At 46.2% G+C, this 20521-nt stretch overlaps 1 protein-coding gene across 1 annotated transcript in view; it reads left to right on the top strand.

The window, feature by feature from the left end:
* The window catches only part of LOC144499987 (dachshund homolog 1-like), a 370810-nt gene that overhangs the window by 230249 nt on the left and 120040 nt on the right, over window positions 1-20521 (top strand). The window contains exons 4-6 of the mRNA XM_078222724.1: window positions 2260-2415; window positions 7665-7837; window positions 20252-20387. Coding sequence (XP_078078850.1) covers window positions 2260-2415; window positions 7665-7837; window positions 20252-20387 — 465 coding nt within the window. The remainder of the gene's footprint in view (window positions 1-2259; window positions 2416-7664; window positions 7838-20251; window positions 20388-20521) is intronic.

The raw sequence follows: 20521 nt of genomic DNA, 5'->3' as shown, positions 1-20521 counted from the left end.
CACAATCCCACCCAAGCCCAATCCCCATAACCCCATGTATTTACCCTCGCCAGTCCCCCTGACACAAAGGGGCAATTTAGTATGGCCAATCCACCTAACCCGCACATCTTTGGACTGTGGAGGAAACCCACGCAGACACGGGGAGAATGTGCAAACTCCACACAGACAGTGACCCAAGCCGGGAATTGAACCCGGGTCCCTGGAGCTGTAAGGCAAGCGGTGCTAACCACTGTGCCACCGTGCCGCCCCATGCCCCAGTGTTTAGTATATATTTTGTGGTGACTAAAGCAGCCGGTGGTGAAGACTCTTCCCTGTTAATTTTTCTTAACTATGTTAGTTTTTGGTTGAAAATGAGCCCTGATAACATGACTGGGATTTCATTGGTTTTGGGGTAGTTAATAAGTCCCATGAGGGGGCCAGTGAGCTGATTATCATTTGCAATGATGTGGTTAACCTTGCGGGTCAGTTGTGTCTGTGTGCACGCTTACTCGTGTGCAGTTGTGTTTCTTAAGCCGGATGCCTCACAATGTGGGGCTCATGTGACGCTCTCGGTCAAAGGAGTCATCACCATCCACTGTTCAATCAACAAAAAAGTCCCACTAGTCAGCAGAAGGTCAAAAGGAGAGAAAGCAAACTCTTGACTGGCTTAATGTTCAGGGAGAGGTTCTACCTGTGACAGAAGGAGGAGATATTTTTCTTGTGAGGGCGATCCAGCAGAGCAGGTCACCTCGCCAATATAAAAGCAAAATACTGCGGATGCTGGAATCTGAAACAAAAACAAAAAATGCTGGAAAATCTCAGCAGGTCGAACAGCATCTGTGGAGGGAGAATAGAGCCAACGTTTTGAATCTGGATGACCGTTCATGAAGATGCTATGTAATTTTTGTCCCAGTGTAATCAATGACATGGAGATCAAACAGGTTCCAACCTCACTCCTCCTACCACTATCCCCCCCACCCTCTCCCTCCCGACTCCCCACCAGTAAGGCTTCTGACTTCATCTACAGCTACCAAGCCTCTGATCCCTCCCAGCAGATCAGCGGCTCCATCACCTCATCCTTCCCAATTCTTCCCCCCAACTGCCTCCAGCCCCTCCAACTCCACTCACCCTCCCCTCCGCACCAGCAAAAGCTTCCAATGCTTACTACGCAATACCTTCTGTTAGGAATGGGTTAACAGACCTGCCAACTAAGTCCTAAATTGATGTCAATAGTTCAATAGAAGTCACTGATAAAGGGGCTGCAGGTGGTACTGGGAGTTGAAGGAGAATTGAATGTGGAGTTGGATGACAGAAATAAAGCTCACGAAGAAGCGGAACCCTTGTCTCATTTACTGAAGTATAACTGACTTCCCAACCTCCACTAAGGACTCCACTCTACCCCCCACTGGGTCTCAAGGACTCCCCCTCACTAGTCTTCCTAACATTCCACTCCTACTTTCCCCCTCACCTTCCTCCCCCTGGCCTCCAAGAGTGGATCAGACTTAAAGCTGTACATTCATATTTCTTCAGTCAGATTGGTTCAGGGGTGAGCCTGTGACTTGCCCTTTTCATACTGGCTCCCACTTCACCTATAAAGGACTCTGCGCTGTTTGGATGTTTGGGGGACAGGAACTTGCCATGCCAATGTGGAAAAATGCCAGGGTAAAGATCGATTGGCAACATTTCTTTCAGGGTATAGTGCCAAGTCTAGCCAAACCTGAGCTGGTCTGCAAATAAATGTTGTAAAAATAAGAGGTGATACTGTGAGGATTTTGGTTTGCTTAACTGGTAGAAACATTTGACTCTGTGCAATATATCCTGAGATCATTTCCTATTTGATCATCTCTGCAGTTGTCTGGGAAAATGTCATTCTGGATATTCTGCAAAAGAAAAAGGGCTGGAATCGTATCGCCATTCATGCCGGTGGGATTTTCCCATCCTGCCTCAGTGAACAGAGATTTGGCTGGCCACCAAATTCTCCGACTTCGCTGCAGTGGGAGTGTGGCGTGAACGGCCGGTAAAATCGCCCTGAACATTTTGCATCTTATGGTGAAGGGAGAATGGAGAGCGAACATTGCTTGTCTTGCTGCTGCTGTCTGTCGCTTCTTTACTGACTGACCATAAATCGGAAGTTGCTGCTCCCTGCCTCCTGCCCAGCCCTGGGGGTGGATGGTGGGTGTTGAGCAGTTGACCACAGTTTGGAAATTGGGCAGAGGGCAAAGGCAAGAATGCTGATGAAGGCCAACTCACTCACATTGTGTTCTCTTTCCTATCCTACAGGTAGCAGCGATGGCTCCTGGGATAAAGAGAAACTGCAGTCTCCCACTGTCCCGTCCACACAGGGCTCTCTCAGTCATCCTCCCCTCTCCGGCCAGCACAACCTCGCAGTAAACCACTCCCTCAACTCCCTCCAGCAGAACCACTTATTACCCAATGGTGAGGACAACTTTCTGTGTCATCAGATGTCCTTGTGTATGCCATTTTCTTTTCTCAACCAAACCCGTGTTGGATAAGAGCGCTGAGCAGACAGCAAATTAACCAGGCATTGCACACCACTTTGTATCTTGCATAAAGTAAAAGGTTGCCAGCACATATTAACTCACGTTCCAGAGATCAACAGCATCTGGGAGATATTGGTTACACAAATAAAAATCAGAAACAGAATCGTATCTAAAAAAAACAAATTTTAAGTAGGTTAAAATGCTTAGAATCATAGAATCCTACAGTGCAAAAGGAGGCCTTTTGGCCCATCGAGTCTACACCGACCACAATCCCACCCAGGCCCGATCCCCGTAACCCCATGCATTTACCCTCGCTTGTCCCGCTGACACTAAGGGTTAATTTAGCATGGCCAATCCACCTAACCAGCACATTTTTGGACTGTGGGAGGAATCCGGAGCACCCGGAGGAAACCCACGCAGACACGGGGAGAATGTGCCAACTCCACACAGACAGTGACCCGAGCCAGGGGTCAAACCCGGGTCCCTGGCACTGTGAGGCAGCAATGGTAATCACTGTGCCACTGTGCCGCTGCCTTTTTATAAAGCAAGGCTAACCTACCATCAGTTGCTAATGATGACTCATTAACAGTGCACTTCGTGTTAGTCCCTTTCAGCACTGACTTGTGAGAATAGAGGAACCAATGAAAGGATGCATGGTTCTGGATGGTGTGAATTTATCTCTCGTTGCAACTTTTGTCTCTATTTACTGCTACTTTAACTAGTTTATAGTCTTTCCCAACCCATTTTCTTTTGGAAGGCACCATGTATGTTTTATACATGTTGTCACCTGGGGCTATGGGCAGTGATGGTGGAGGTACCAACATTACATGGCTGACCAGGAATCTCTGCTGCTGTTACCTCGTGCCATTGGCTTGTGTTGGAAGGATTTTCAGGTTGGCACTCAACCTGTTTGGCTGCATTACAGGTGCACCTTCCATGGCCATCAAGTCCTGAGGTTGGACTTGAACCACTAGTTTCTAGCTCAGAGACAATGATCCAACCCATCATGCCACAAGACCTCCCTTATTATTGGTATTTTTTCTTGCCTATTACTCATAGATGATAAAATGTTTGTTGTATTTATATTTTGAAGTGTGCTGGCACATATTAATTAAAATATACATTAAGTATAATAAATGTATTGCTGAAACGTTGAATCTATTCATTTTGCACTGATCGGGACATTCTGAAGATTACCAAATGCAATAGGGTCAATAATTTATACTTCATGAGAAGAGAGGGCTGATTGATCCGTGAACTGATGCATTCTCCATGGCAAGACCTCTACCAATCAGAGTCCACTTGCCAACCAATCAGCGCACTCTCTTCTCAAGAAGTATGAATTGTTGTTGCCTACATTTGGTATTCTTGTGAATTGTCCTGATGAGTGTAAGATGAAAAGTTTCGACATGTCGCTCTTTTTTAGTAATACTCAAGTTCTGTACTACCAAATAAATATGTCAACATCCAAATATTTACGACAGCAGCAAACAAATTTAACTATTAAACATTTGGTCCTGGACTCTGGATTTGCCTGTTTATCACCATCTCTATGTTTCTATATTTAGTTGATTAGTTTGTTTCTTCAACCTTTTCCTCTACTGCTTTATAGCAGCAGTAGGAATCCAGGTAACAAGGTCAAACCGTTCTTAGTGAAGAATACTGCACTCCCAGTAGGGTTTGACAGTTAAAGTATGATTTGATATGCAAGAATACAACTTGCTGCTAAGTTTATTCACAGTGGCCCTTGAAATAATATAAGCACACAAAATTGGTCCTATCTGCATCCGTTTTATGGATGGAAAACCCGTTCAAAAGCGCCCAATTACTCAAGGTCACAGGCGGGGTTTTACTGCTTTACTCATCCCGAAACCATAAAAGCTCGCTCGAGGTCAACGGATCTTCCCATTGTCTGCCGCCCCTCACCCGCCCCGATTCCCGTGGCGGGAAGGGCGGTAAAATTCCGGCACACATGAAAAATATATTGACTTCTGCCGAGATGCTCGCAGCCGGGGTGACCACCCAAGATGGATGTTAGGCAGCTTCTGTAAGCAAATAAGGGTCCCAAGGCCTATTGTAGGGCTCCGCTGAGAAAGTGGGTATTTTGTGCCTCAAGCTGTCATTTTTATAATGGCTTTTCTTTGCCATTTCTCTCTTTTCTTTCTCTTCCTCCTTTCATGGAAGTGTTGGCATGGTTATAGCTGTTGGAATGTGCCATGGGCACAAGGACAGTGGTGCATTGCCAGGTTTGGCAACTGTGATTAAAGGTATTCCTCGAGGGTTTTATCCCCTGAATTGCCTCCACACGCCAGCCCTTAGTCTGCCAACATATCCATCCTTTTAACTTACTGCCTTTCTATGCCAGTTGGAAAGCACAAAACACTCCTTGTCCAATTGGATGATGCCTAACTATCAGCCAAGCTGCCTTGTTCTCCCTCTACCCTCCGTCCCACGTTCAAAATGTTTATATCTGGTAAAGAGAAAGCTTCAAAGAAAATGGAAAAAAACAGCCTTTTTTAATACCCAATGATATTTCTCTCGGATTGCCCACAAGAATTGTCCTGGAGAATGATCTTCAACTCCAGACCAATCTTGGAGTGTTGGCAATGCTATGCCCAAGTGGCGAGTATCCACATGTCAACCAAGTTGGCGAGCCTTTGGAACCTGAGCTCTGGGTGCGAAATGAAGGTGAAATACAGCCTTGGTGGGGCTGTAAAATGGGTGGGAGTGGGTCAGCAGCCATTCTACAGCCCCGGCAATGTTGAATTTAACCCCCATGGTGCTTGATTTAGATTATTCTATTATTGATTAATGTGTAATATATTGACGTTTCTCGGGCTTTGCCATAGTGGCTGGAATTTTACCACAGGAATCGGAGCCGGCAAGGGGCGGAGCATGGGAAGGTCCTGTTGACCTCGGGCGGGATTTTACTGTTTCAGGATGAGTGAGGGTGTAAATTCCTGCCCAGCGAGTATTATATCAAAATAATTTCACCAAATCAGTAAAGATGTTACGAAAAAATAATTCGTGCTTGAAATTCGAATATTCAGTTTGCCTGAAATATCAGTAGTAATTCGGAGAGAAGCACGGTGGCACAGTGGTTAGCACTGCTGCCTCACAGCGCCAGGGACCCGGGTTCGATTCCTGGCTTGGGTCACTGTCTGTGCGGAGTCTGCACATTCTCCCTGTGTCTGCGTGGGTTTCCTCCGGGTGTCCCAGTTTCCTCCCACAGTCCAAAGATGTGTGGGTTAGGTTGATTGGCCATGCTAAATTGATCCTGGTGTCAGGGGGATTAACAGGGTAAATATGTGGGGTTATGGGAATACGACTGGGTGGGATTGTGGTCGGTGCAGACTCAAAGGGGCAAAAGGCCTCCTTCTGCACTGTAGGGATTCTATGATTCAAAGGGCTCTGGATGCTGGAAATCTCAAATATAAAGAGGAAATGTTGGACACACTCAGCATCTGTAGATTTCAGGGTCGATAACCTATTCAGGAGCAGATTTGGATGATCTCATTATCTGAGATTGACATTCAAGCAGTGGACATGTTCTTCTGGATCTCATTAACTTGTTGTAGCCTCTTATGCACTCTCAAATTGTGCTTATTTTTATGATGGCTATAAACTTCTTAAGCTTTGTAGGTTTGCATGTTGGACTCCAAACCTTCCATAATTACTGGAAAGGCCCACCTTCTCAACCTTGCCCCTCACCTGAGGTGTGGCGATCCTCAGGTTAAAATCACCACCAGTCACCTCTCCCCCTCAAAGGGGGGAGCAGCCTATGGTCATCTGGGATGATGGCGGCTTTACCTTTACCTAATTATTGGCAGTATATGTGCAAGGTTTTCTGCAGTGCTCTGTGCTGGTTGAGTTAAAAAGCCAGGCAAACACCTGAGTCCACAAACAGTAGAAAGTAAAGGATACAACTCTAAAGAGGGTGCAGGAACAGAACGTCCTGGTGTACCTGTGTACATAAGTCATTGAGGGTGGCAGGGCAGGTTGAGTGAGCGCACTGTTACAAAAAGCATTCAGTATCTTGAGCTTATTAATACGGGCATAGAGTACAAGAGCAAAGAGGTTATGTCGAACTTCTCTAAGACACAAGTTCGGAGCCAGCTAGAATATTGCATCCAATTCTGGGTGCCACATTTTAGGACGGATGTGAAGGCATTGGAGGGAGTGCAATAAAGATTCACAAAAATGGTTTGAGGGATGAGAAACTCCAGTTATGAAGATAGATTGAAGAAGGTGGGACTGTTTTCCTTGGAGAAAAGAAGGCTGAGCGGGGGTTTGATAGATGTATTCAAAATCATGAGTGGTCTGGACAGAGTGGATAGGGAGAAAGTGTCCCCGCTTGTGAAAGGATCAAGAACGTGAGGGCGCAGTTTGCAAAAGAAGCAAAGCGATATGAGAGAGAACTTTTTCACGCAGCAAGTGGTTAGGGTCTAGCATACACTGCTTAACAGTGTGGTGGAGGCAGATTGAATCCAGGCATTCAAAAGGAAAGTAGCCTGTTTTTTGAAAAGGGTTTCAGTGTTCAAGATTACTGAGAGAAGTTGGGAGAACGGCATTAGAAAAATTGCTCATTTGGGGAGCTGCTGCAGAGATGATGGATTAAATGGTGACATTCTGTAAAGATTCTGCAAATGGTAGAAGATATGTTATATCATAACCATAAGGGGGCAGCACGGAGGCACGGTGGTTAGCACTGTTGCCTCACAGCGCCAGGGACCTGAATTTGATTCCCGGCTTGGGTCACTATCTGTGTGGAGTTTGCACATTCTCCCCATGTCTGCATGGGTTTCCTCCCGTTTCCTCCCATAGTCCAAAGATGTGCGGGGTTAGGTGGATTGGCCATGCTAAATTGCCCCTTAGTGTCAGGGGGACTAGCTAGGGTAAATGCATGGGGTTATGGGGATAGGGCCTGGGTGGGATTGTGGTTGGTGCAGACTCGATGGGCTGAATGGCCTCTTTCTGCACTGTAGGATTCAATGATTCTAACCAGGTGGATGTGTACATGAGGATGAATCACAGCAACAAAGTTGAAAGGGAAATATGAATATTTAAACTCAGACTGCTGTGTATGGAAGACTCTTTGAAGTGTCCTTGCTAACCTACTTTACAACTAGAATCAGCTATGCAAATCATCCTTGAAATCGCTGAATTGATTCTTGTTCTTTTCAGGTCTGGAGCTTCCCTTCATGATGATGCCCCATCCACTCATTCCTGTCAGCCTACCTCCGGCATCAGTTACCATGGCGATGAGCCAGATGAACCACCTTACCACTATCGCTAATATGGCAGCCGCAGCCCAAGTACAAAGTCCTCCTTCTCGGATGGAAACCTCAGTTATTAAGGTAAATGCACTGTAGCTACAAATGTGGCAAATTGACCAATCATGTAAACCATTGCTGAAAAAAAGCCATGCTGTTGAAGCTTTTCATCTTGCACTCATCAGGACAGGTTTGCAAGTATACCAATTGTAAAGGGAACAACAATTTGTTCCACATGAGAAGAAAGTGCTGATTGGTTGGCAAGAGGACTCTGATTTTTTGAAGCATTGCCATGGAGAATGTACCAGGGATCAGTTAACTACCAAGCTTTTCTTTAAATTTAAACCAGGCAGGCTGACTCTGGTCAAGGCATTGGCAAGGGGAATGGCTGTCCCCCAGGTTTTTGTTTAGTCGAAAATGGTGCTTTTCAGACAGAATGAACATGTCCATGCATTGCACCTTTTCCAACTAAACAAAAACTTGGCGACAGCTATTCCCTTATTTGTTCCCCATGGCAATGGCTTGACCAATCAGAGTTGACCTGTCAGTTTTGAATTTAAACAAAATCTTGGCAGTTAACGGTTCTTGGTCCATTCTCCATGGCAATGTCTCTACCATTCACTGTACGCATGTCAATTCATTACTCTCTTCCCATGCAATATAAATAATTGTTGCCTTTACACATGGTATTCTTGCAAATCTGACCTGATGAGTGGAAGACAAAAAGCTTTGACAGCATAACTTTTTTCAGCAATACTCAAATGCAACTTCTCGATACCTAATCACGTAAATGGTGCCAACATTCTATATTGAAAGGTTGTTGTCCCATTGTTCTGGACAATATCTTGGAATATGCTAAGATGTTATAAGAGCAGTATCCAAAAATGTAAGTAATGGCAATTCCATAATTTGTGCATATATTTTATTGTCGAATCAGGTTCATTATTAAGGAGATATTTTCCACTATTGACCAATTTTAGGGAAAACTAACTGGACGCACATAGATTTTTTTACGTATCTGTTGTTCCTTTCTTTCACAAAATTGAGAAAATGTGTTTTTTTTAAAGTTTATTTATTAGTGTCACAAGTAGACTTACACTGCAATGAAATTACTGTGAAAATCCTCTAGTTGCCACACTCCAGCACCTGTTCGGGTACACTGAATTTAGCATGGCCAATGCACCTAACCAGCACGACTTTTGGGCTGTGGGAGGAACCCGGAGAAACCCATGCAGACATGGGGAGAATGTGCAGACTCTGCACAGGCAGTGACCCAAGCTGGGAATCAAACCCGGGTCCCTGGTGCTGTGAGGCAGCAGTGCTAACCACTGCGCCACCATGTCGCCAGTGGATAATATTGGATAGGGGGGGGTCAGCATGAGCAATTTATTGAGTGACACTGCTTGCAACGCCCAAATCTCTCCAGGTAAATGTAGCAGATTGCCACTGTGCTGCCTTGAAATGTCAGAAAATGCATCCTTCACTTTCTAAAAATTGCCACAAAAGTGTCTCCCTGAGTTGTCTTAATGAGTAGCGGAACCTTATAAAGCAGGAAGACATCTGGTTTCGTCCACAATCTGTGCTAAGTTAGCTGACCTCGGTTAAGTGAAAAATGCTTCAGTGTGTCCTGACTTTCGGGTGAGGGAAAATGGCCCAGGCTTCTGCTTTTGTTGGATATCCAAGGGTGCAAGCATTGTGCGAGAACAGCATCCTGCCAGAAAGCATGACTTGACATTTTGCTGGAAAGCTACTCACCTCCTACCTTAACTCCACTGGGAGACAGTGAACCCTCCAGAGTAACATCGCAAACAGTTGAAAATCATTCGCATGGCTACCTTTCACTGTCCCATAGGAGGACGTTAGCATCCTAGTGAAACTTCTGGAGCAGAGAGAAGGAAATCAACAATAAAAGGAAACCTAAATCTACAGATCGGACACAGGCATGCATAAAGGGTGCTTCTGGGCTCTGATGAAGGGTCATCTAGACTCGAAACGTTGGCTCTATCCTCTCCCCACAGCTGCTGTTAGACCTGCTGAGATTTTCCAACATTTTTTGTTTTTGTTTCAGATTCCAGCATCCACAGTATTTTGCTTTTTTATTATTATGTAAGGATGCTTCTTGTTTGTCCTGTAGACAATATACTTACCAATTACCATTTTATGACCTTACGAGGTTGTGTTGTTTCTGAAGAGTTTTTGCAAAGGAAGCCCAATTGATCCCCCATCCATCCTTGAGTTGAGTAGCTGTTTTAGAACCTCCTCATTCTGACGGAGCCTTCATCCTCTGCAGATTAGATCTCTGAAGCTGAATTCCATTGTCAGATTCTCCTGAACCCCCCCCTCCCAATTTGCCTCCAGTTCAAAGCTGGACATTTCCTTAGTAATCACTTTATTACATTCAACATTAGCTTGTGAATAAAAGAATGGCTCCCTTTTGGCAGCTGTGTCCCAGTGCCATGTTTCGATTCATAGAAGCAGAGAACAAGATGCAGAAGTCCATCAGGCCTGATTCAAAGTGGGCTGGATTACATTGATGTGGAGATGCCGGTGTTGGACTGGGGTGGGGCACAGTAAGAAGTCTCACAACACCAGGTTAAAGTCCAAGTTTATTTGGAATCACGAGCTTTTGGAATGCTGCTCCTTCATCAGGTGAGGGAGCAGCGCTCCAAAAGGAGCAGCACTCCGAAAGCTCATGATTCCAAATAAACCTGTTGGACTTTAACATGGTTGTCAGACTACTTACTGGATTAAATTGGACAGGCAGTAAATTAGACACATTGCACTGAAATGTCTGATCCGTGCTCCATGCCAATGTCGATATGCAAAATGTATCCTCAAATTGCGATTGAGCCCACACTAAAGTCGCACTGCAACACGGATATGCAGACCAGGAGCATGTGTGAGCTGAGAATTACAAATGTGTAGCATTTTGCGACATATAAATACACAGTGACTAATAATGGGCTGTTCTACAAGTGAATAAGACCTTCCTATCCCATATGAGTTTGGCACTTATGATTAATGAGCCCTTTATTACTTGCAGAATAAACTGTGTTAATTCGCTGTAGCACAGGGATGTAGTGGAGCTACATTGCTCAAGGCTTTATTAAAATATGACAAGGATTGGTCCAAAAGCAATGGGGTTGATTTTAACCCCAGCTATCTAGTGGAAAGGGGATAGGCATTTCAAATCAACTGGGTGACTCACCATTTGTTCCTGTCTGGGAATGGGCTGACATTGCTGATGGACCATTGTCCACTCACTGCCATTTCTGAACTACTCACAGGAATTCCGTCACTGGCAGCAAGTAGGATGCAAAGAAGGGCATTGCTTTTGCCTGCACACACTTACACCATTAAGTATCGACAATCAAGTCGACATGGTAAAGCGGGTGGACTTTCAGGATTGCCACTGCCAGGCAGTTCATCAGAATGCTCAAACGGGAATATCTGCTACTGTGAACGAGTAGACAACATACCTGTCACTTCTCGGCAAGTGAGTAAACACACTCGGAGCGACCCTGTGCTCTCAGAATCGATGGATGTGGTTTTATGAGGAAAGACTTTGGAACTAACACCTAATCTGAGACGCTACTACTCCAGGAAATTGGAGCTGCCAGTACAGTCAGGGTGTCCTAGATGGGGGAGGGAAGTTTGGAGGGCAGTAGGGTTGCTTAGGGTGAATATTCCGCCACCATTGAGGAATCGAGTGTTAGTGAAGCTATATGAGGGTCATTGTGGAGTTATACGCATGAAGGAAACGGTGAGAAGTTAATTCTGATGACCTGGACTGAATGTAGAAATTGAGGAGAAAGCTAGGACATGTTCTTCTTGTGCATAGGTAAGGAACCTACCACACTTAGCACCGCTGCATCCGTGGAAATGGCCTGAAGAGGCTTGGGAACATATGCATATGGATTGTGCAGGACCTTTCAAAGGACGTAGAGGCTTTGGAGAGAGTACAGAAAAGGTTTACCAGGATGTTGCCTGGCATGGAGGGTATTAGCGATGAGGAGAGATTGAATAAACTGGGATTGTTCTCCCTGGAAAGATGGAGGCTGAGGGGCGACCTGATACAAGTTAAAATATTATGAGGGGTATGGATAGGGTGAACAGTTGGAAGCTTTTTTCCAGGGCAGAAATGATAATTACAAGGGGGCACAAGTTCAAGATAAGGGGGGAAAGGTTCAGTGGCCTGGAATGCATTGCCAGGTGAGGTGTTTGAGGCAGTTACATTAGCCACATTTAACACTTATCTTGATAGACATATGAACAAACAGGGAATAGAGGGATATATGTGGTTGGACTCGATAGGTAAACATGATCGGTGCAGGTTTGGAGGGCCAAAGGGCTTGTTCCTGTGCTGTACTGTTCTTTGTTCTGTATGCTCTTAGTAATGGTTGATGCGCACACTAAATGGCCAGAGGTCATTATGTGACGACATCTATCTCATCTGAGAAGACTATTGAGAAGTTAAGAGCAGTATCTAGTTTCTTTGGATTTCCTGAACAGCTGGTAAGCGACCAAGGACCTCAATTTGTCTCACAGGAATTTGAAATCTTCCTACATGAGAATGATTTGCAACCATTACTTCCACACCGTATCATCCTGCTAATGATGGACTAGTGGGATGCTACGTCCAATCCCTGAGGCACACTTTGAAAGCAACCAAAGAACAGTGTTCGCTTATCGAATGCCCTAAATTCTTGTTGGTCGACCGGAAAACCACATACTCCACGACCAAGACCTCTCCACCTTACTCATGATAAAAAGGCAGCTGAGTTTCCGCATTTAATCTCTTGAAACTTTGAAAAACTAAGGAGACAGCAACAACAAGCACAAGTGGAACGTCAGAAAGGCAAAGCAAAACACACAGTTTTCCACCAAGGACAAGGAGTTTTGGTTCAGAACTATTCCACAGGGGAGAAATGGGTGCCTGCCACATCCTTGCACGGACTGAACCTGTCTCTTGCACTGTCCAGACCAGAGATGACATTATCTGGAGGAGACATGTAGACCAGTTATTGGTTGGTAGAACAGATCGACCAAATCTGGAGCCTGTTCAAAAATTCAGGATCAGACTTATAAAATCCTGAGTTGAACCTTGTTACAACCCTGACAATACTGGACACTGTTGAGGAAAGCAACACCTCGCCTTCTGTTCAGATGCAGAGACAATCTCTAGTTCCTATGTCAACGCTGGTCAAACCAACCACTGGTGACGTTTGTGCAAAAGACCACAGCTGGTATACTCTTAGCCTGACCAACTCTGTGCATGCGTGTGCACATATGAGCATGTGTACCCATGTACGCTTCCGCCTATCCATCCTTGCACACATCTGTCTGTCCTTCTGTCCTCAGGCATCGAACCAGCACCCAGATTAGCTACATTGACACAAGACTAAAACTATTCAGTTCCTTGCCAAATTTATTTGCAGCTTTGCCACCCTGTTTTTCATTTTCTGTTTGAACTCATAGAATCATAGAATCCCTCCAGTGCAGAAAGAGGTCATTCGGCCCATCGAGTCTGCACCGTCCACAATCCCACGCAGGCTCTATTCCCGCAGCCCCGCATATTTACTCTGCTAATCCCCTGACACTAGGGTCAATTTAGCATGGCCAATCAACCTAACCTGCACATCTTTGGACTGTGGGAGGAAACCAGAGCACCCGGAGGAAACCCATGCAGACACGGGGAGAACGTGTAGACTCCGCACAGATGGTGACCCGAGGCCAGAATTGAACCCGGGTCCCTGGCGCTGTGAGGCAGCAGGGCTTGCCACTGTGCCGCCCTTAACTGTGCATCAGTATGGAGTACTTTCAACAGCATTTGGACCATGAGTGAGTCAGTAACTGGACGCAGGAAGTGCAATCGACAACCTTGGCTCACATTTCTCTCAAAGTTGCACTAGCTTTTCAGAGTGAAATTATGGTTCAGGTTACTGTCCAAACCCTACTTGTATAATCAAAGAAGAAAATCTTCCATAAGCCACTGGAATGAGCAGTATATTAAAATGTAATTCACTTTTTTTTCTTGCGTTAATAAATATTCCTTGATGTATTTTCGAGTGGTGGTCTCGTGCTGTTTTATTAACACAGCGGGGATTCAGTTTATCATAAAATATCAACATTCTTAACAATAATGTCTCGTCTACCACCAGTAACTAATCTGATTTTGACTCACCAAAGATGATTTCAAAATACTTAATGGAGCCATTTATTTTGTTACATTGGTGTACAGTAGTCAGTTCCTTTGTAAATTAAAGAGTGAATATTTAAAAGTTGTCTCTTAGTGTCCTTGTCTCTTTTAAATAATTATAATTAGCTACATTTATCAAAAACTTGCAATGGTAATGCATTCCATCTGGGGTGCGACCAGTTTGTGGATAGGTGTCAAATGTGATATTTTAACCCACCATTAAAGATAGGGTCACAGAGGTTTACAGCATGGATACAGGCCCTGCAGCCCAACTTGTCCACACTGCCTCTTTTTTTTAGCCACTAAGCTAGTCCCAATTGCCTGCGTTTGGACAATTGGAACTAGCCTAGTGGTTAAAAAAAAGGGTGGCATGGACAAGTTTGACCAAAGGGCCTGTTTCCATGCTGTAAACCTCTATGACCCTATCTTTAATGCTGGGTTAAAAAAAAGATGATGGTAATTTAAAGAGTGTTTAAAATACCTCAATCTTTTACTCAGCACTGGCCAATTTGCAGGCAATTTGTCGAATGAAAACTCCATTTGTAACCATACTCAACTCGCCTGCATTTGCAAAACCCAAAACAAAATTGCTATTGTTACATATGATTCCACAATTGGACAGCACTTCCTGAATAATCTTAAATGCGCTATTAGCTGCACCAATTTAAGATAATCAGTTAAGCTCGTAATATGGCTCATTTACACTTCCTGGGAGTGACGTAAATTCATAGTCAGGAGCCCGTTCTCTGCAAACTAAAAGAACATGTTCAAGCCACGTGCCTTTTTTTGAGATGCGAAGACTTTGGAGAACCGATAGTTCCCATTTACTTTGTCTATGGCAATGCCTCAACCAATCAGAGTCAAATGGCCAACCAATCAGTACCCTTTTTCTCCTGCAGTGTCGATTGTTGTTATCATTTGAAATTTGACATTCTAAAAAGCCCTTAGTTAGTTTAATTGGTCTGTTAATAGGTGCTGGTCTGTTTCGAGACTTTGTCCTCACAGAAGCCACTGTTGACTGATTGAGATGGAACTTATGATCTCTGACATATAAGTGGCCATTTTGTTTTCCTGTCTGCCTTTGTCCCAGCTCTGAACCCAACATGGTGGCACAGAGGTTAACACTGCTGCCTCACAGGGACCCGGGTTCAATTCCAGCCTCAGGTCACTGTCTGTGAGGAGTTTGCATGTTCTCCCTGTGTCTGCATGGGTTTCCTCCGGGTGCTCCGGTTTCCTCCCACGGTCCAAAGATGTGCAGGTTAGGTTGACTGGCCATGCTAAGTTAACCCTAGTATCAGGGGGATTAGCAGGGTAAATATGGGGGGAATAGGGCGTGGATGGGATTGTGGTCAGTGCAGACTCGATGGGCTGAATGGCCTCCTTCTGCACTGTAGGGATTCCATAACAGAAATCTGGCCTCAGGGTTCCAGGATTAGATTATGTGGAAAGATTACATCAACTCAGCGCCTATTACCTGGAATGTAAGAAGTTAAGGGGTGATTTGTTTGAGGTTTTTAGCATCTTGAAACAAATCAATTGAGATGAACCTGTTTGTTTTCTGCGCGTGGGAGCCTTGAGGCTAAGGGAACATACTGAGATTTGAACCAGGCTATGTGGAAAAGGAGTTATTAAAAACATCTTCAGGCAATATGTAGTAGAAGTGTGAAACTCACCCACAAAAAGCTGCAGTTGCCCGCTCAATAAATCATTTTAAATCTGAGGTTGGTTGATGTTTTTGATAGATATTGGTATAAAAGGATTTGGAGCCAAGGAGGATGGACTAAATTAAGATATAGATCATCCATAATGTAGAATGTCGGAATTGGTTTCAGGGATTGAATGGTCTACTCCTGTTAGTTTGGGGGATGGGATGGAGAGGACAAGATGGAGCAATGCCGGGGGTGGGGGGAACCCCTGCTTACTCGTTATCATATCAGTTAGGGGGCTTCTCCCATTGTGGTCAATGGATCAATTGCTATGTCTGAAGAAAGAGGGAGGAAAGGCTTTTCTGCTGAGTGAATCTCCAAGACTGGGTTCACATTGCTGGGTGTTGCACTTTTCGAGGTGGAGACTGAATCTGACTCTTTTTATTTGACTAAAATACATCCCACACAGGCGCCATGTGTTTCGATAATCTATTTATTGAGGAGAAAGTTGCACTTGCCATAGATGGGAGATGCACCTGTTGCTATTTTACCTTTACTTAACTGTGGTGAACCATCGTTGGTTCACCACTGGGGTTGTTATTGTGTTACTGTTGGGCTAGGGTGTTGTTGTTATGGGGGTTGTACTAGGTTGTTGGGATAGGGTGTTTACCTGTCCTAAGTGTTATCATGGCACACTCCAGTGGGGTCCCGCCTCCGGTGGCAGGGTATAAGACCCCCTGCTCCGGCAGGACCCCTTCAGTCTGAACGGGTGAATTTGTGTTAGTAGTTTCATTGTTAATGTATTAAAGCCTTCAGTACTAAAGCCTTGTTTCCGGGTGCTCATTGAGGTGCATCAATTTAATACATTAACTGAGAATATGGAGCAGATCCTAAAACCGGATCGTCTGACACTGGACCCACGTGCGGTCGGTGCAGCTAACACGTTCGAACATTGGTGGAAGTGCTTCGAGGACTACCTGGCAGCCTCGGTAGCTATCACTACGGACAGTGATAGACTCCAGGTCCTCCACGCAAGGGTAAGCGACACGATTTACCTAGCCATTCGTGCAGCTTCCACTTACCAGGGTGCCGTCGAGCTCCTAAAGAATAGGTACATTACGCCACCCAACGAGATTCACGCTCGTTATCTCCTCGCTACACGACGTCGGCAGTCGGGCGAGACCATAGAAGACTACGCCAATGAACTCCTGCAGCTTGCCAGGGCTTGTGACTGTAAGGACGTCTCCGCCGAGCAGTACATGCACGACCTCGCCCGAGACGCGTTCGTAGCAGGGGTAGGGTCCTCGTATATCAGACTTAAATTACTAGAAAAGGGGAAACTCAACTTGACCCAGGCAATGGGGATGGCCGTGAGGTTGGAGGCGGCGTCGAAGAGCTTGGCGCTGTACCCCGAGGACCACGTGCAGTCAACGTGGTTGGAGCAAGCTCTGCTCCCTCCTCGCCCCGCGAACCCGCGCTCCCAGATCGATTCGACGACGGCGGCAGCTCCAGGGGGCCAGCGATGCTATTTTTGCGGTGGGGCTAAGCATCCACGGCAGCAGTGTCCGGCAAGAACGGCAATCTGCAGCCAGTGCGGTAAAAAAGGCCACTACAGCAAAGTCTGCAGGTCCAAACCTAAAAACGGCAGTGCAGCTTGTAACCCTCCAGAACGGAGACCATCTCCTTCGGCGCTGCAGTACCCACGAGGTCCGACCACGTGCGACCTCAGGACGGCGCCATCGTGGCAAACAGAGGAGGAGGAAGACCACCAGGAGTCGCTGCGCTTGGCGCCCTCGCCCATGTGCGATTCATGGGGGCGGCCATCATGGTCCACGACGACTAGGAGCGACCAGCAGGGGTCCTCAGCATCCACATCGGCAGCATGCAGTGACGCCGAGGGGCCAACGGTGGCGTCGATCTCTCTGGATCAGACCAGGCATTTCAGACTGGAACATTCTATGATGGAGGTAAAGGTTAGTGGCAGAACTGTAAATTGTCTGTTTGACAGTGGGAGCACCGAAAGTTTCATACACCCTGAAACTGCTAAAAGGTGTGGACTCCGGGTTCTCCCTGCCAAGCAGACCATTTCTATGGCATCACAGTCCCGGTCTGTACCGATCCAAGGACGATGTATGGTAACTCTTGAGGTACAGGGCACAGTCTACGAGCAATACAGGCTCCTTGTGTTACCTCACCTTTGCGCGCCAATTCTCCTCGGACTAAATTTTATGGTCCACATGAAGAGTGTGATCCTACAGTACGGTGGGCCACTCCCTTCACTGGCCGTAGGGAACCAGCCGCAGCCTCCAAATTGCCCAAAACGCCCCGCGTGCAATCTATCCACCCTGAAGATCACGACACCATCCCTTTTTAAAAATCTGGTACCTGGCTGCAAGCCCATCGCTACTAAAAGTAGGCGTTACAGCGCTGAGGACCGGATCTTTATTAGATCTGAGGTTCAGCGGCTCCTCAAGGAAGGGATCATACAGGCCAGTGCTAGTCCGTGGAGAGCGCAGGTCGTGGTAGTCAAAAGCGGGAACAAACCTCGGATGGTCATCGACTATAGTCAGACCATTAATAGATACACGCAGCTGGATGCGTATCCTCTCCCGCGCATTTCTGATATGGTCAATCAGATTGCGCAGTACCGAGTGTTTTCTACCATAGACCTTAAGTCCGCCTACCATCAACTCCCCATCCGCCCAGAGGACCGACAATATACGGCCTTTGAGGCGGATGGTCGTCTATACCAATTCCTCAGGGTTCCATTTGGTGTCACCAATGGGGTCTCGGTCTTCCAGCGTGCTATGGACCGAATGGTGGACCAGAACGGGTTGCGGGCTACCTTCCCGTACCTGGATAACGTCACCATCTGCGGCCATGACCAGCAGGACCATGACACGAATCTCCAACACTTTCTGCGCACTGCATCTCGCCTGAATCTGACCTATAACAGGGAGAAGTGCGTATTCCGTACGCGTAAGTTAGCCATCCTCGGATACGTGGTGGAAAACGGGGTCATTGGCCCTGATCCAGACCGTATGCGACCACTCACTGAACTTCCCTTGCCCGCTAGCACGAAAGCACTCAGGAGATGCCTCGGGTTCTTTTCGTACTATGCGCAGTGGGTCCCCAACTATGCGGACAAAGCTCGTCCGCTCATTAAGTCCACGACCTTCCCACTTACGCCGGAGGCCCAATTGGCCTTCAAGGTTTTGAAAAGCGACATTTCGAAAGCCACGATGCACGCGGTGGATGAATCCATCCCCTTCCAGGTGGAGAGTGATGCATCTGATTTCGCCCTAGCCGCCACACTAAACCAGGCAGGCAGGCCCGTCGCGTTTTTTTCCCGCACCCTTCAAGGCCCCGAAATTCGGCACTCAGCGGTGGAGAAGGAGGCTCAGGCCATTGTGGAGGCAGTCAGACACTGGCGCCATTACCTGGCAGGTAAGCGGTTCACCCTGATCACGGATCAACGATCCGTGGCGTTTATGTTTAGTAACACGCAGAGGGGCAAGATCAAGAACGATAAGATCTTGCGGTGGAGAATTGAGCTCTCCACCTATAATCGCAGCGTCGGTGTGGTCCTCCAGACCGTCTGGACTTGTGAATCCTGTTATTTTTTTTTGTCATTGTCTGTTTTCATCCACCCCGCCACCTTTGGTTCCTAAAGGAGGGGTGAATGTGGTGAACCATCGTTGGTTCACCACTGGGGTTGTTATTGTGTTACTGTTGGGCTAGGGTGTTGTTGTTATGGGGGTTGTACTAGGTTGTTGGGATAGGGTGTTTACCTGTCCTAAGTGTTATCATGGCACACTCCAGTGGGGTCCCGCCTCCGGTGGCAGGGTATAAGACCCCCTGCTCCGGCAGGACCCCTTCAGTCTGAACGGGTGAATTTGTGTTAGTAGTTTCATTGTTAATGTATTAAAGCCTTCAGTACTAAAGCCTTGTTTCCGGGTGCTCATTGAGGTGCATCATTAACCTTTATTATCGCTGTAACTGGCACAAAATAGCTCTTTTGCGACAATAATAAATTAAACAGTGTTTGGACTCCAGTGCACAGAGTTGCAAAGTGTTCTGCTTTGCCCTGCCCAGTGTGATGCAGCGGTATTTAATCTGCATTTTTATAAGATGATACCAGTATTAAATTGACACCTTTAGACAAACACCATTGGGTTCTAACCATTTAAGTTTGGCTGTTTGTTTATTTATTAGTGTCACAAGTAGGCTTACGTTAACACTGCAATGAAGTTATTGTGAAAATCTCCTAGTCGCCACACTCCGGCGCCTGTTTGGATACACTGAGGGAGAATTTAGCATGGCCAATGCGCCTAACCAGCATGCCTTTCAGACTGTGGGAGGAAGCCGGAGCACCCGGAGGAAACCCACACAGACACGGAGAGGACGTGCAGACTCCACACAGTGACCCAAACTGGGAATCGAACCCGGGTCCCTGGCATCGTTCATAGAAAGCTTCACATTTGAACACTATGACAGGATTTAGTTCCTTACATTGAATCTTATTATTTATCGATTTCTTTGTTATTTGTCATCACTCTCTCCCCTGTCAGACCTTGAGTTTTCTAGTTCTGACAGAGCGACTATATAATTCACCTCACCCTCCTTTCAACCTTTTGCTGCTGTTGTTTGCAGGAACGTGTTCCCGACAGCCCGTCACCTGCTCCATCCCTGGAAGATGGCCGCCGACCAGGGAGTCATCCTTCTTCCCATCGGAGCAGCAGCGTGTCGAGTTCACCAGCTCGGACTGAGAGCTCCTCCGATAGAATCCGTGAGTTGCTTCTACTGCTACTTTCTGCACTAAACTTTTCATCTGGCTAATTTATTAAAGAATATATGCCACAGGTGGGTTGAAAGGCAAAGATAAAGGAAGATTAACACCGTAACAAAAAATGAATGAAAATA

This window comes from Mustelus asterias, chromosome 10 (genome assembly GCF_964213995.1).
Source record: "Mustelus asterias chromosome 10, sMusAst1.hap1.1, whole genome shotgun sequence".
Classification (NCBI taxonomy): domain Eukaryota; kingdom Metazoa; phylum Chordata; class Chondrichthyes; order Carcharhiniformes; family Triakidae; genus Mustelus; species Mustelus asterias.
This window is presented reverse-complemented; position numbering and strand designations above follow the sequence as displayed.